This window comes from Adelges cooleyi, unplaced genomic scaffold, assembly GCF_023614345.1.
Source record: "Adelges cooleyi isolate 19-005CV unplaced genomic scaffold, UGA_ACOO_1.1 ACOO_flye_CR_arks_rails_tigmint_CR_PRNA_23, whole genome shotgun sequence".
Taxonomy (NCBI): Eukaryota; Metazoa; Arthropoda; class Insecta; order Hemiptera; family Adelgidae; genus Adelges; species Adelges cooleyi.
The window spans coordinates 17,306,939-17,324,410 of NW_026095893.1; the positions used below are offsets into that span (position 1 = coordinate 17,306,939).

At 27.6% G+C, this 17,472-nt stretch overlaps 1 protein-coding gene across 2 annotated transcripts in view; it reads left to right on the forward strand.

Annotated features, from left to right (window-relative positions):
- LOC126835754 (pickpocket protein 28-like) overlaps positions 1 to 16,669 on the forward strand; it is a 23,642-nt gene extending 6,973 nt beyond the window's left edge. The window contains exons 2-10 of one of the 2 annotated variants that reach the window (XM_050568548.1): positions 10,930 to 11,166; positions 12,427 to 12,526; positions 12,699 to 12,865; positions 13,343 to 13,532; positions 13,752 to 14,022; positions 15,317 to 15,373; positions 15,495 to 15,636; positions 16,195 to 16,292; positions 16,379 to 16,669. In XM_050568548.1, the coding sequence (XP_050424505.1) occupies positions 11,114 to 11,166; positions 12,427 to 12,526; positions 12,699 to 12,865; positions 13,343 to 13,532; positions 13,752 to 14,022; positions 15,317 to 15,373; positions 15,495 to 15,636; positions 16,195 to 16,292; positions 16,379 to 16,485 (1,185 nt within the window). In that variant the 5' untranslated portion in view covers positions 10,930 to 11,113 and the 3' untranslated portion in view covers positions 16,486 to 16,669. The remainder of the gene's footprint in view (positions 1 to 10,929; positions 11,167 to 12,426; positions 12,527 to 12,698; positions 12,866 to 13,342; positions 13,533 to 13,751; positions 14,023 to 15,316; positions 15,374 to 15,494; positions 15,637 to 16,194; positions 16,293 to 16,378) is intronic. The other variant, XM_050568549.1, reaches the window with a different exon arrangement.
- Positions 16,670 to 17,472: the final 803 nt, after the last annotated feature.

The following is a 17,472-nucleotide window of genomic DNA, read 5'->3' on the forward strand; positions in this document are numbered from 1 at the left end:
CACATCGTCTCGAATTGTTATCTTCAGAAATAAAATGGCAGCGTAAGGGCATATCAATTTTACTATTACTAAATATTTTACTGTGTACATATATATTTGATTTTGGCTCCCGTTACGCTGACATATTTGTTTTTATGTGCAATAACCTTGTATGTTTCAATCATGGTATATACTAAAATAATTTACTAATATATTATTTGACATAGTTTTGAATAAGTAAGCATATTGGTTAAAAATAAATTGCCCAAGTAAACCAAATTGTTATTTATTATCTATTTTCTAACAAAATATTTCCATTTAGGTACATGGGTTTCAACAAAGATGGAAGGAGTAGGTCAATGATTTTTAAGAAATATTCTGTCTAAATGAAACGCAATTAATTTTTCAAATTAACGCTTTGATGTGAATCTATAGATAGTAAAAAATATACCTAGGTAACATGCACGTATGAATCACTACACAAAAAATGTATAGGTTTTTTATTCATGTTTGTACTTTTTTTGGTTTTCCTTCCAGAGATTATGTTTTAAATTTAAAATATAAAAAAAATTGTAATGTACAATTATTTTCGGTGTTTGATTTATAAACTTAATTGTATCAAGAAACTGAACCAGTGGTTAAAACGTTTTTTGGGTCCGGACACAAAAAATGGACATCATTGCAAAAACAATTTCTTCTGAGCTCCGCATTGGATAAGTATCTTAACCTATATTAGTTTAGATAAGTATTTTGACAAGGTAAGCTATTTACCTAGTGCAAACTTTTCAACTTTTGGTTTTAACTCGTTGAAAGTTGAAACATGAAATGTGTCTGTCTAAAAAAATAAAATGATCGTTTAAGGTAGTAGGTATTATTTTAGATTAAAATGAAATTTGAAAATAAAACAAAATTTTAGTTCTTTATATGTATGGCAATTTATTTACAATTGCTTTTACTAGACAGTAAAAAGAAATTTGTCAATAGTGTCTTTTGATTGTAGTAAACATTATTTTTGTTTAATTTTTTACCTATGTACGTTTGTAAGCTCAGTTCCAGAAGACATTAATAAATTTAATTAGATTAAACTAATTATCTAAATAGTTATTTAAAAAAATATTTAGTGACTTAATAGTTCATACTTCAAACTTAATAAACTTCAAGGGTTCGAAACGGTTCGATTTTCGGGCAAAAACACCCATTTTCTAATGTAATTTCAAATTTGTACCATTTTATCTACTGTTAAGAATCTAAAAACTTTCGGATTTTTAAATTTGCCTCAATATAACCTCTAACAAAAGACCGGCTCCCAATCTTACTTAAACCTTTTTTTGGTTATTAGACTATCCAACTTTATAATTAACTAATTAATTTTTTTAGAAAAATAAAATCATTTTAAAATCAAAGATAAAGTATAATCTATGTATCTATATACTGATGTACAGTATGGTAATGGTAGTGTTTTAAAAAATTGAACTTATTAATTCATTGATTTCATAAGTACTTTAAACTAAGAATTTACTTAAGAACTTATATTATAATAATATTATTTATTTGCCAAACCTTGCGTTTAAGTCTACAAAACTTGAAAGGGCAATCGTTGACATGTTATTAATATTATAAGTAGAATTAAATAAATGTGTTTTTGCTTGAATCTTGCTTGATCATTGACAGTATATAAGTTTAAGTTTGTATTAATAAGCACTTTTTGTTACATCCAAAAGGACGTCTAAATCGATTTAAAAACAAAATTAAATTTTTTTTTCTATAAAACTCACAAAATATTCTAAATTGCGAAGTATAAGCTAAATATTGACCATTCTATTAAATATGCAAAAAAACAACTATTTAGTATGTTTAAAGACGCGTACACATTTCTTATTCATATCAATTTATATAGAAGGATCAATAAAGACATATGTAAAATCCTAAAAATCCTGTCTCCAATTAAAACCAGACTACTTTCAATATTATGTTTGTACAGAATGTACATAGTTCCTTATAGATATACTTATATAATGCAGTGGAATATTTAGGAGAGGGGCTGATAGGGCTTCTGCGTTCCCCAAAATTTCGGGATGTATAAATGATTTTTACAGCGCAGTATTTTTTATTTTTTTATAAATTAAAGGTTAGCTTTTCCCGGTTTAAAATCCTGTCTACGCTACTGGTATAATAATGTACAGCTGCACCTCAACATTTTAGTCTTCTATGTTATTGTGTTATCATTTATTACTGATAATACTTATAAAATATAATGATTAAAACTTATATGATATTACATTATAATTTATCTCTTCAAAATACAAAACCTGGTAAATTAAAATAAATATATATTTTTAAATATTTTCGTTCGGCGCGTCGTTGAAATTTTACATTAACTGTAAAGGATAAAACAATTGAATGTGTAAACTTTTATAAAAATATATATTTATAGAAATACTTTATTCAGACAACAAATTTAGAAAAAAAATAGTTTGTTAAATGATACTAATAAAACATGATTTCTACAATTTAAATTAATGCAATATTATTTATTTGTTTGTTGGATGAAAACGATTTTATTGTTACCAATTATTTATAAAAAAGTAAGTAGTACCTTAAAATATGGCAAACACAATGGTACAGTCAAAACATCAAACTAAACAGAATAAAAAACTCAATACTTCCTTGGGCCTAAGTAGTCTTCTTAAACAGAAAGTTAAAATTTAGTATTTTAAATCGGATGAGAATTGGTCACACGTGACACGAGAGTAACGCACAGACTACAGTTATTTAATGTCTAAAGAGGATTCTCCTATATGCTTAACATGCGTTACGGTAACTGTTGACCATATTATTCTGACTGAATGCAGAGCATTCATAGAAGAAAGGAATACATTTTCCACATCAAACCAAATTTTCACATCCATGGGACCCGTTTGTAATGCCATCATTAGTTTGTTTGTTTTACTCAAAAGCACGGATCTCAAACGGTGGCGAAATATATATTTTTAAAATACTAAATTTGTGCTGATATTGTTATTTATTTTTCTATTCATCATCTTATGTACATTATATTTATTTAAAAAAATATTGTCGTCCATGCCAACCATGTTAGTAATGTACGTTATTAGCATAACGCTAATGTCCATTATGCCAAAGCCAAATATAATTAGAAAAAAACAATTACTATATTTCGATAATGATAAACATTGTGTTGATATAAAAAGTGAAAATGTTTGTTCGTTTGTGAGACTCGTTGATATAATCTTAGATAAATTAATTAAGTAAGGGAAAAACGTGTTAAAAAGTTGGCGTTCAAATTTTTTAATCATTTTCTATTACTATTTGTAGGTTTCTATTAATATATTACTATCTTATTTACTCAATTATTGCAATAAAGGTAGCAATAATTAAATACTTGATACCTTTATCACAATAACGATAATCGAGTAACTCAAATGATTTGTCATAATCTTTGTAAATAAGCTTTAACCTAACCGACCCTACACTCAGCGGCAGAATTCTGTTAAAATAGAAAGGTTGCTTAAACACCAACAATACTTTATACAACATACATCTTATAGTACAAAACACAAAATATTTTTTGGAGTGTTAATTTCAAAACTAGAAATACTATGCGCATCTAAGAAATACTGAAAAATATTATTGTTTCATAAAAATTCACAATATTTTTTTTTTAAAAAGCCTTACTGGGTATAGCTTATTTGTAGTTAATTAAAATATTATTATAAAAAATATTACTGATTGACTGAGCACACACACATGTATTTTATACACGTGGCTCTGTTTTTTTTTATAAATTGACAAAACTAAAATGAATCTACTTTTAATTTTAGATTAATATGTATTTGTGATGATAAAACGAAAACGTTATTCATTTTTAGTCAACCATTTTATTTATTGTTTACTTCGACAAAATTTCCTGATCAACTATTTTCTAAACGTTCACCAGCTGTTCATGTGATATTTAATCAATAAATTCCTAGGTCAGAGTTCAAATTAATATGTTTACCTCTTGATTTGCACGAAATCTTTTGTTGTTTATCATGTGTAAATGTTTTTATTATACTGAAATCTATAGAAATAAATCTTAATACGAAATACCTTTTGTAGCTATCATCATTCACCATAGACAATATTTTCAACACAAAATAAATATGTTAAATGGATGTTTAAAGACATATTATTTTCTACGATCTACAACATAATCTAACCAAGATTACATAATTTATTAATTATACGTAATTGCCATTGCTTCTTTGAATATTTGATAGCTAACAAAACGTAACAGTTTCAGTTAACCTTTTAAAAGTTAAAATATGGCATTATTTATATACATTCAAAAATTCAGGTGAAATGATTAAAAAAACATGTTAAACATTTTGGATATTTTTTTAAACGAGACTAATCACGAATATTTTTTAGGTGATAGTGACAATTCTATAATGAGTTGTCTAACAAGATGCAAATACTATAAATGATAGTACCGGGAAGGCTAGGTCTTCTTAGGTGCTCACTTCCCCCCCAATATCAGTGGAGCTATATATTGTAAAAATATACAGTATGCACATTATGTATGATAATAATTTATATTTGATAAGCCTATGTAAAATTTCAATTTCCAGTGTAGACATCGTTTCAGAATAATGCTATTTTGATTCCTTGATTATTTGGGAAACACTGTTGTTGGGAGGGGGGGGGGAATTCTGAGTCTATACAATTTAAAATTGTCCTTCCGTTATTGTCATTTATAGTATTTGCACGAAGGGACATGAACCATTTTGGGAAATATAACATATAAAATATACCAACTACTTAAAATACATGTGTATTATGGCTTCGTGGCGCCTCGAATATTCTGTTTGCAACTTAACATTATACACGTTACTGTTTCGATACGGAGCTAAAAGCGTTTTAATTTTGTAATTGGCATTATTGATAAGCTACTTTATTTCGCTTATAGTTTATTATCTGTTGGCGTGATTACAACGGACTGTCGCTATCCAATTCTTCTTCATTACACTTTTGATGATTGCAAATAGTACAAACAGATTACTCTATGAGTAATTTAAAAAAACGATCATTACATCCCTAACAAATTAAAAACAAATCAATATTTGATTCGTAGATGCAATATTTCTCTATTTTTAAAATTAAACGTGCCAATAAATGTATGTTAAAACTAAATATTCGTGTAGAACTGAATGCTTAAAAAAATAAAAACGATCAAGTATGTAGTTATTTTTGGGCTTTTAGTTAAACGTTGTTGTAAAACTATCCATTTTAACTGACAGCTCAAAATAACTGTAGCCGAAGGTTTGACTTTAAGAGTACACTTTTCCTAAAAAGTAGGGAGAAAAGAAAGAGTAAGGCGACCGAACCTGATAAATGATTTATTATTATTTGTTTTAATTGTTATGGTTCTTTATGTTAACTTATTCTAAATTAGTAAATTATAGAATAAAACCGGTACTGGGTACATTACAAAAATACATAAAAATACACGGCTGCAATTTATCATATCAACGTATAACGAAGCTAAATTATCAAGCCGTTTCTTTGAAAACTACAAGGACATAATGTTTAAAAAAAATGCATTCAATATTCAAACATTCAAAATGGGTGTTGATAATAATAATTATATAGACTATTTTATACTAAGTAAAAAAGGAATAATCAGGTTTTACATAAAACAACATAATAACTCTTCAGAAATTTAAATAAGAATTAAATATTAAAACTGATTTGTTGTTGGTTTTCTATAAGTTTTGTTTACTTAAGAATTTTTGAAACTCAAGTTCTTAATTAATACGAAAACCATACGTAGCGTTTTAGATCCAATAATGGTTAATTTTATTTAAAATATAATTGTTTAGACATTTTTCATTTGCTTTTGTATAGTAACATAATACCAAATTATCAACTGTTCAATGTTAAATTACGCAACACACGTGTATTAAAACATAAATCTTGTAAAATACTACACTTAGTTGTGTAGGTTACCAACGTGAAAATTCAAAGAATGTGTTTAATTATAATTGTGTTTTGTAATCACTTATATATATATAAAAAAAAAATAATAATGCTTAATAATGTTTATAGGTATGTGTGCATGTGTTTATTTCAACCTTACACCTCTGATGGCATAAAAATATACCATAATTATGTTATTTATTGTCGTTTTATTGTTGTGTATGCCCACTATTAATATTAATCTTATTAATTCATTATACAATAATAAACAACAACGCACATGTGGTAATTACCTACTTTTGCAAATAGATAATAAGAAGTCCGGTCTATACATTCCTATGTATCTATTATTAACTAATGTTAATGTTCTATAAAAAAAAAATCGTTTTAAACATAGCTCGTAAATGTTCACAAAATTGAAATTCATCAACTATTCTACGACTTGGATGAAATAAGATACAAAATTAACAAAATAATATTGTATTTTATGTATACCTATTACAGTTCAGGCCACCTGAATCTGTCCAGAATGATAATTGTTTGTACTTTGTTATGATCATATTATAGTGAATATCTTCAATTTACAAAACATTGATTATTAAGTATTTTTAATTATGTGGATAATTTTAACATGTATCCATGTGTTCATACATCTTAAAATTATCCACAAAATATTTCAATCCATAAAGCTTTAACACATTCGAATACTTTTAAGGTGCAATTTAGAAGGCTTATGAGTGATTTTAGCATCCTTACTTTTGAATTAATACCCGCCAAGTTGTTGTTCTCCATATAAGTTGTAGGTGGGGATGACGACTTTATGATATAGTAAAGTTTTTTTTAGCGAAATTCTGCTTCTGTATTTAAATAATACCCAAGCTAGAAGGGAATGCATCAAATTGTGATGAATCCATTTAAACTTTCTTGTGCACTTCTATACCATACATTTTCTTACATATTTTCATCAATACATATAAAAAAGTAACTTTGATATATTAACGATTACACTTTTTATTTCGTTTAATATCTATTAAAGACGGCTAATTAATCCTACTTATGATACCCTAATTGACCAGATATTACTTTTTGGCGATTTGATAAACAGACGATTTGCAGAGATGGTTATATAATATAATAATATTATGTGCGTGGATAAATCTAATTTATTTACCTTTTTAACATACCATTTTACAATGGCCCTCTAAAAGACCTTGCAAGTCTGTCCTAGATACTGAAAGATGAAAACATATTTTTTTTTGTTTTTAATGTATAAGTAACAATTGAAGTTAGTAAATCGGTCAAATATTTAACATTTTTAATTATAAGTAAATAAACTAATAAAATAGTATAATCTACATCAGTTTAGTGTTGATAGCCATGGCACATGACTAACCACAATACAATCGGCAAGAATTAAAAACAGATCACTAATTTACAAGTAAATTATATAGGTAACCAGATTTTAAAATATTTACTTCTTCAGCAGGCTCCTACCTGATATAATGGGGTTACTTGAGGTTATCACAGAGCCTATTCTCATCATAGTTATAAAAACATGTACGAGCGGTTATCGCAGAATGGAAGCCCGAGATTTATTAGCTTATAAAGAAAACGCTAACATGTCAGTAATTTGATAACACATAGATATAATATTATAACACATCACTCGATAATTTATAAATCAACCCTGAATTCATTTTACTCGAACGTGATTATCACAAACGTAGGAAACAAACGTTTAGACGCACAAAACATATTACAGTCTTACAACAACAACAAAAAAACGTTTAGCAAAATGTTACACTGTTGCAACGGGAAACTGATGCGCTCGTGTCAGTCCGAAGCCCCTATTGACAATTTTAGCGGCTTCTTTAAATTAATTAAAATGTTTAATTTGCATCGAGGGAGCCATAATATTATGGTGTTGATCGATCGACAAGAATTATTTAGGTTGAACTGATATATATATATTTAAAAATAAACGCATATTTTTTATTATGTGTAAACTATCAACTATTTTATGACATTAAACCGAGTTGATGTATGTGTACAATACGAAAATAGACCATAGGTAAAGCGCTGCAAAGGCGTATCACTTGGTACCGAATCAAGTACAAAATATTACTTGAATTCTAAAAAAATTATTTAATTTTGGGTACGTTAAACTAATGACATATCACAACTATAACTATAATAATTAAATAAACTATGAAGGTTACTTTTGTACAGGTAACTTGGTACTTTATATTGTGCACATATTCAAGTACTCGTAAATGTAAAAAATAAATATTAATAAATTAATGGGTACATTAAACTTATTTATAATAGGTTTAATTTTAATATGTTACATTTTAGCTTTGATGCGGAGCCTACAAGGTATTGTTTTTACAATAATGTGTCTGGACCCACGATATCTTTTAATAACCACTCAACCGATTCATTCATGTAGCAACTTCAGAAATTGTTAAAAACTACTTTATTGGGCCAAAAGTTTAAACAAATTACTCATTTCCCTTTAAATTTGAGCATCTTTAAAAAGTACATATTTTTAAACTTAAAATTACGGGGTACTACAACTTTTATCAAATTAGTCAAGTTAGTTCCAAATTTGCACAGAACATTCTTTAAATAATGCACTATCCAAAAACGTTGACAAACCAATCAGTAATTATGAACCCTTTCTCTTAAAGGAAGTGGACGTTTTTTCTTTATTTCTCTTTTTTCGAGCAAAAATTGCTGACTAGAGTAAGGCAACAACATATAACATTTTCTTGAAAATCTGTTGTCAAACTTTTTTTTTATTAAGGAAAAACCTAAATAGAAGAAGACATTTTCACTTTGACCGTAATAAATTTCTAGGTTGCTATGTGTGAGCGAATCAACAGGTATTTGTAAAATATGTGCAGTATATTTAATTACGAAATATGGGTAGGTAACAACGGCAAAAAATTATTATCAACCCCAATTGTATCCATTATAATACTTAAAATAATGTAATTACAATTTAAATTTTTTATTTAGCACATTATAATTTTTACAATACTTTTATTATTGATATTTGTATATCTATTATATCTACAGATTCGCATCGAAACGTTTATTTGAAAATGATTTTACCACATTTAGTTATGTAATTCTAAAAAAACATGTGATTTCCCCTACCCCAATATGCTCCGTTCATCTTATGCCCCGATCCCATTGTGCTGGCTTTACTCGATTAATGATTTTAACTGCAAAACAGAATCTTTTCAACTTCATATACTATCACCAAAATATTAAAAAAGTATGTCGCATAACTACCCAAAACTAAAGTGTGGAATTCCTAATACGTGACCTAATTTTAATATCGAGTTACTATTAGGTATCTAAACGAATACTATTATTATTGTTTGAATAATTATTTTAAATTATGTTTGCACAAAATAATCATCATGCACGCGTCTGTATAACGCAATAAGCGTGTATGCGTGTCACATCATGTACTGTATATGCCAATCCAATGGGATTACCAAGTAGAGTTATATTGGTTTCAAATAATTAGTTAAATTGATGTATTTAAAATTTAACTCTTTTTTTCATAAAAAATGAAGGTTTTTTAGCATTCCCAGGGGTCGTATTAACTGTTCCCACAAACGGCACACGCTATGCTATCGGTTAAAAAAATCACCTATTGTTTAAAGTATAATAATTTAGTACATTAAAATAAACATATTGGATTTCGAAACTAGCGTCATAGGTGGTTTTAATTTTTCTAACAATTGCATAATAATCATTCTTCAAAAGAACACATTGACATGTTTTAGCGTAAAATACAAATTTAAAATAAAATGGAACCAAAAGACAATGAAAAAACGTTTTTCGAGAAGTATATTTCAAATACACCCTTATATGAAAATAATAATACGTTATGGCGAGATCACAAGTACTCTACGTAAGTTGTATGTTAAATTAAGGTGTTTGTTTTCGTTTATATATTTTAGCTTCGATACTAACTAAAGAGGTATTAGCTTTATTATGATGTTTTTATTTTATTTTTTCTATTTTTGTGTGTGGACCCACGATGAACTTTTAAATCACCGAACAGATTTCTTCACGCATTAAGTCAACAATCACTGATTGTCAATCAGCTATAGATTTTATAGAACAATAGATCAACAATTGACAACCGTATATCACAAATATTTTCGAAGGTCCGTACCTAGTTAGAGGTTTTAACATTTTTTTACTAAAAAAAATTCACAAAAACGTTATAACAGGATTTTAACATAAAAGGCCCGGAATGGTACTTCTAAAATCCGATGAACTTAAGATTTTTAAAAGGCAAGTGTATCTCCTATTTTTAAATTAATAATAATTTGCTAAAAACGTTGACTGGTCAATAATCATATTTGGATAATTACTTTTAAAGTTATTAAACTTTAATATTTAGGACGAGCGAAATGGAAGAGTGTAATATTATTTTTACCTGACTGTATTACTCTACCGCCCTCCACCACTTGTTCTAAATTTTAAACTTTGGTAACTTTAAAAGTAATATTTCAAAACTTGTTATCATTCTATCAAAGATGATTGATCACTCTGTATTAAATACAAAATATAATACAACTATTTTATTGAAATCGGTCATTATATTTTTAGGGGTCATTTTTATTTCACAGTCTAACTTTATAGTTAAAAATTAAAACGTTTATCTAATGATATTATGTATTATTAAGTATATTTAAAAAGCATTTTAATTAAGTATTACTGCATGTTTTTAATTACAAAAAAAATTATCGAGTACAATCATTATCCATTTTAATATATTTTACAAGGCACACCACGTGCATTAAACTGGCAAAAATCGATATTAATTGAAATTATCTTAATTAAAACTGATTAGGTAGTATGTGAATAACATGTTTTTGTAGTAATGCGAAGATCTTTTTTGTTGTAGAGTAATAATAATAATTATTTATTTTCATGTGTATGTAGGTGTTATTCATTTTTATTTACAATTATTTCATATTTGTTGATTGGAATTTTGCTTTACGATGTGCTTACCGACTGGTATTACAATACCGCAAAGAGATTTTTTGAAGTCACATCACCACCGTTGTCCGGTGTTCCATTCCCGGCGGTCACAATATGTCTCAACGATCCAATTTATTCTGAAACAATGAATTTAACAACATTGCTAGAATGGAAAGGCCAAAATAAAACCGATCAAGAGTAAGATTGAAATGTATTTCATTATGTATGTACGTATGTCGTATGTATTCTGATAGCTTAACTGATTTTAAACTTGTAAAATTAAAATAGTCAATTAAAAACATTTTAAAATTAAGAATGTGAATTTATGCCCTTTGGAACGGTATAAAATAATGTTTCAGGAACAAGACATTTATATCGTTACGCAAAAGGCATAACTTAACTAGAAAATGTCTTTAATTGTTTGTTTGGTTATTAAATCTCATTATTGGTACACGTGATTTCACGTTCAATAATAATTGTATTAAAATATATATTATTTATATACGTTTTATTTTTACAGTGGGGGGGGGCGTCGATTTAATAACGCAATCGTAAACAAAACTTCTTCATTTTAAGAAAGTTTACACGTAATGTGTTTCTTAATGTACATCCCCTATTAATTTTTAATCTCTCATGACAGAGGTCAAAGATAGTTTTTTCAACAAGTAGCTGAAACAATTTTCAGTAAAAAATCTGATCAAAATTTGAATGCGCCTTTAATTAATGTAGATCATCTCTAATACAATTTTAATTGATACACAACAAACATTCTTTTGAGTTTCGGTTATTTATTTTATACGAATTATAAAATAAGTCAATATGTCACAAATCACAATTAGAACAATTTAGTGATGGTTTTTAGTATTCAAAATAATTTTTTTCTCAAACGATTGGCAAGTTAATATAATTATTGTGCTAATAGCTAAATTTTACCGAGGTTTTATTTATTGATAGAGGACGCTATATCGCTCATTTCTAAGGAGTACGTATAGGCAATTTTTTGCAGAATCTTAATTTAAAGGTTAAACTGTGATATGTAGTTATTAGTTTAGTAATTAGGACTCTTTTTTTAGTAGTTCATTTTTTTTCGGACTATCGTGGCAGCCTTGACAGCGATTTAAAATGTATTTTTCATTCAACCATAACTACTCAGAATGCGTTTTACTCGGTCTATAGTGATTTTAGAGTAGAAACACGGAACACCCAGCATAAAATAGAAAGATAACAATATTTCATATCTTGTGTTTTTTGCATTTTGAGAATTCGTTTTTAAGCTAAATGAATTCTCATTCTCAAGTTATAACTGAATTATGTCAAAATTTGTCCGGGAAAAATTGTATTTTATCATTCAAAATATTTCAATGATACTAACTTAACAGTATTAAATATATAATATTAATTGAGCTCATGATTTAAATTTTAAAGATACTAACATGTATTTTATTTTATATTTATGAGGTTGCAGTTTTTAAATATAATGTACAGTATGTGTTCTTGGAAACACACGGTGGATAAAGTCGCTAAAATAGATCAAGAAATATTATTCAAAGTGTTAAAAGTAAAGTTTCATTTAATATACTACATATTTAAAACAACAGATTTTTGTATATACATTCCAACATCTATTTTGTTAATCGTTGAATATATTATTGAGTATCTGAATACTTATTTATTATATAATTACTAATTAGCAATTTGTTGAATCGAATTTATACAAATCGTTTACACAGGAACATTCAACTAAATGTGAAGAAACTATTCTACAAATTCGATGGCTGGGCAAAATCATAAACGATCCTTGTTCAATTATGCAACCCTTTATATTATTGAGTCAACTATGTTTCAGCTTCAACGCTTTACCGTATTATGAAATGTATAAGCAAACGCCTTATAAATTGTAAGTATTTTACATTTTTAACTCGTATTAGACGTAGTATTAACTCATTTTCTTGCCACCTGAAGTTTATTTAGGATTACAGCCTGATCCGACAAACTATACAGGACTATACCACATATTTATTTAAGAGTTTAGTAGAAAAATTCTCAGTTTTAGGTTCAGAGGAATACCTCAGTTTGAGTGGTCACGTTTCAATACTTCTTATCACTGTTTAGGTTTAATTATATTCTAGATTTTTAGGTATATATGTATTTCGATGAGTACGCTTGTAGATGTTCACCTTTTGATTTGTATTCTTAATGTTTATTTGTAGTATACTTTTTTTTTCTCTATATTTCATTGTTAGATTTATTTATTTAAATTTTATTATACATAAGATAAATAATAATATGAATAAAAACATAATGTTGTTTTAATATTATGTATTCATCACAACAAACTTAATTGTAAGCGATTATACAAAATGTCATATTTCAGACAAAATATATTAGAAATTGGTAGTAAGTGGTCGGAATCGAAAATCGATTGGAATTTGGATAAAGGTTATAACAATGAGAACTCGAGCAGACCGTTACGAATAAATTCATCGGGGCTGCGGAATTCAGTTGAATTTGTTTTGACACAAAAAGAATCGAGTAAAGGATGTTCCAGAAATTCGGGCTTTATAGTTGAGTACATATAAATTATAATGTCTATAATGTATTTAAGGCTAGCTTAAACGTTCTAACCTAAGGTATACGAGTCTAAGGTCATTAAAAAAAAAAATAACTATACTTACCGGACCTTTTACAATTTTAAAACTTTTTCTAGAAGTTAAATTTTAAAAGTTGTTTAATAACTTAATTTGATAAAAGTTCCATTTATAAAAGATATTATACACTTTTAGGCATACTTTCACAATCCATCGGATGTTCCAGATTACTCACATACGTCGTTTGCTTTTTCAAAAGGGACGCATAGTTTTGTACAGTTTAAAACTTACTTATCGGTCACCGATCAGACTTTGGCAAGTTGGACCCCCGAAAACCGGGGTTGTTATTTTTCGGATGAAAGACCACTGATGTTGACGAAGATATACTCAAAAACCAATTGTTACTATGAATGTCAGATTAACTATACGCAAAACATATGTGGCTGTACTCCATACTACTTCATAAGTAGGTGTATATTACCTATGTTTTAAGAAATAAAAAACTTCTTTTTGGGTTAAGAAAAATTGCGGGGGGTCAAATTACGTAGAGTAAGAAAAACAATTATAGTATATAATAACAAGTAACTATTAAGCAGTATCATATTGTTATAATTTATAATCTTTATCGTTTTTAAGAAATGTATAAATATGTTTACGACAATATACAGTCTTCTTCGTTTTGTTTTTCCAAATCTTGTAATTAAGTTAGCCTAATTAGGTACCTATTTTATCTAATCTTAATCGTGTGAATATTAAATTTAAAATCTAAAATATTCGATGGTATGTGGTCTGTTTTTCAACTATGTTGAATCAGCTTAGGGGGTATCCCCAATAAAGTTCCATAATTATATATATATATATGCATATATATTTACAGGGTGCCCATAAAGAACTGACAAATGAAATAACTTTTGTTCTAGTGAATTTTTTTAAGATTTTTTTTTTTTAAATTAATTTATACTCATTTACGCTATAAACACCACGGTATGTATTACACTTAACTGTTTTACTTTTTAAATTATTTTTTTTTGCTACATTAAAAAAAAAAAAATTAAAGATTTTATCGAGAGAATAATTTGCTGAGAATTATGACTGATCGATATGTTTATAATTTTAAATAGAAAAAATAATGATTTGTGATTAAAGTGAAATAGATTTGGTATCAAATAACGTTAGCTCACATCAGTTTATTCCATTGTTTTTTTCCAATGTAAATTCGTGTAATATTTGTCTTAGCATCTCCAGACTGTTTACCGAATCGACACGAAGAAAGTTAAATAAACATAATATACCTATAAATATTTTTATCTATTCATAATAGTATTATAATTAGTATACTCATGATTGTATTGCTTGACGTGCAATGTAGCTAATCTAAACTTGAATAGGGAATTTGTTCGTGTCAATTTAACAAGTGAATGTTAGTTCCTACCTTAGTTCAATTAATGGTTCTTACTTCTTACATTAATATTGTCGGTACTTCTGTCTTCTAATATAGGAAATTTAGTTGCTTTCGAGAAGTTTATGGTTTTACATATTAGACTCTTTTTAACTAATTACTATAATTTTCCCCTGCTTAACATTAATCGATATATGCCATATCTAATTTCTACAACACTTTGTTGCTTCAATCATCAAACTAGTAGAGATGGTTTTTCATAATGTTCAAACGTAACAGAAATAGATTGTATAAAATATTAAAAAATTGTTTTTTACAACATTACTAATTTGTTTAATTTGTTGGTAAATTGTTTCGACAGGCGATTTACTTCCTGTATGCGGGCTAAGAATGGAATATTGCTTCGTAAATGCATCAAGTAATGTTTTCGTTTAAAATGATTTTATTAAATACATTTTGATTATTACATTTAAAAATAAATATTACATATATTGGTCAATACAAATGTATTTAATACAAATTATCTTTTGTTTAAACAGTGCTTGCGGAAGGCACGACAGATATTTGCAAGTGTCTTCCGCCATGTACCCAATACGACTATTCAATATCTTATTCAACAGTACCAAAGGATTTTGAAAATGCTCAACATTCCCTACCATTCTTAAATAATTACACAGACAGGTAACCCATACTAACTTTGCATATAATAAATCTCGTTAATATACTTATTAGTTATTACTTACCTTCCGGTGCATTCGATGAGTCTAGAGTTGGATTAAGTTTTTCGTAGGTGTGGAAAATTGTAGGTATTTTCGAGTATGAGTTGAAAATATGTATTACAAGTTATAATTAAAATGAGTATCAAACAAAAAATGAAGTATCTGACAACAACTTTTTTTAAAATATTTTTTTAATTTATATAGAATACAAATTGAACTAGTTACGACTTTCCAAAATGTGAGTTTTTAAGACTAGGTATTTGTGTGGAGAACTGATAAGTGATGTACTCGACATTTGTTTTGTTTTTTCAGTGCCTCTTTACATTGCACTTTAGTCTTTATAGATCCTAACACTACTGCACTGTTATTTAATAAAATTAATTATCCACATTATATACACTTAATTTGTTTGTAATTTCATACTAATTATCCAATAAATATGGTTTTCGATAAATGTATTCTATTCGCCAAGTGGTCGACATATATTGTGGTTTTTTTTAATAATAAATCTATGTTTCAGCAATTACGCCAATTTTGCTAGTATTGAGATCCATACATACCACGATAACATGTGGCCTTTAGGAAGAGCCGTCAAAGAAACTGCAATTAAACGGTGGGGTAAGTATTTATAATACAGAATGCCAAACAACATGATGTTAGATGATTAACATTAATATTGTTCATTTTTAATCAAAACATTTTAGGTGAACTCACCGCAGTTATAAGTCTATGCTTGGGAGTTAGCTTCATTACAATCATAGAATTTTTCTATTATGCGGTTTTACGTCCAATTGTCATGAATGTATTGTAAACTAATAAATAGAAAACACTAGTATTATAATATTCATAATTAAGATAAAACTCGATTCTAACACGACTTGTTCGTTTCCACTTAAAGTCTAAAACAAAGTAGTAGGTCGGGCCGTGTACCGTATAGAGGTCAGATATCTTATAACTATTAATGTTTTATTCTCTGCACAGTTGTCTGTAAACGTCACCCGCTTTCCTATCAACGGACATATCATTATTTATAAGTTTAAGAATTAAAAATAGTGAAAAAAATTCACTTTATACTAATATAATGCATAAACATTTTTGTTTAAATTTGTATACTTAAGGTGGGTATGTTTAGATACAAATAAATTTATTCGCATATATGTTACTTAAAAGGTACATTACATGACTTACTAACAAAAAAATAAACTTTGAGTTTATTTATCAAAAACGATTTCGGCTCAAAAAGTGAAATTTTTGTATATTACAAATAGTTTCAACTTTTCGTGTTTGATGAATTGCAGCACATTCATTAGTAACACTAACTTTCGTTTTTCAGCAATAAACTGCTTCTGATAAAACCATTTATTATTTATACAAACCTAAAGACCTAATTATGTATAAAGTAACTTAAATAATGTTTAATTACTGTGATCTGTCACATTATCGGTACCTAACATAATATTATATTTTATGACAGGCAGTTTCGATTGTTTTAATAAAAGTTCTCTCTTTCTCGTGTTGTGATAATCTATAGGCTTCGAAATTCTAAAAACTCATCGTTGTCATTTAACACAACATTTAACAATAAAACCAAGCCCGTTTGAGGCAAGTCGGTCACGGGTTTTAACCCTTCCCCCCTTTCAACCTGTTAGTTAATCCCTTTAAAATAGCCCCTCCGTGGATTAAATAACTACCAAACACCTTCCAACTGTGTTTTTTTGGCAATTTGCTGGTTACATCATAAGACGCGATAATTCTTCGAATCTCCATCTACGTTAGCTTATTAGACTATAGACGGGCA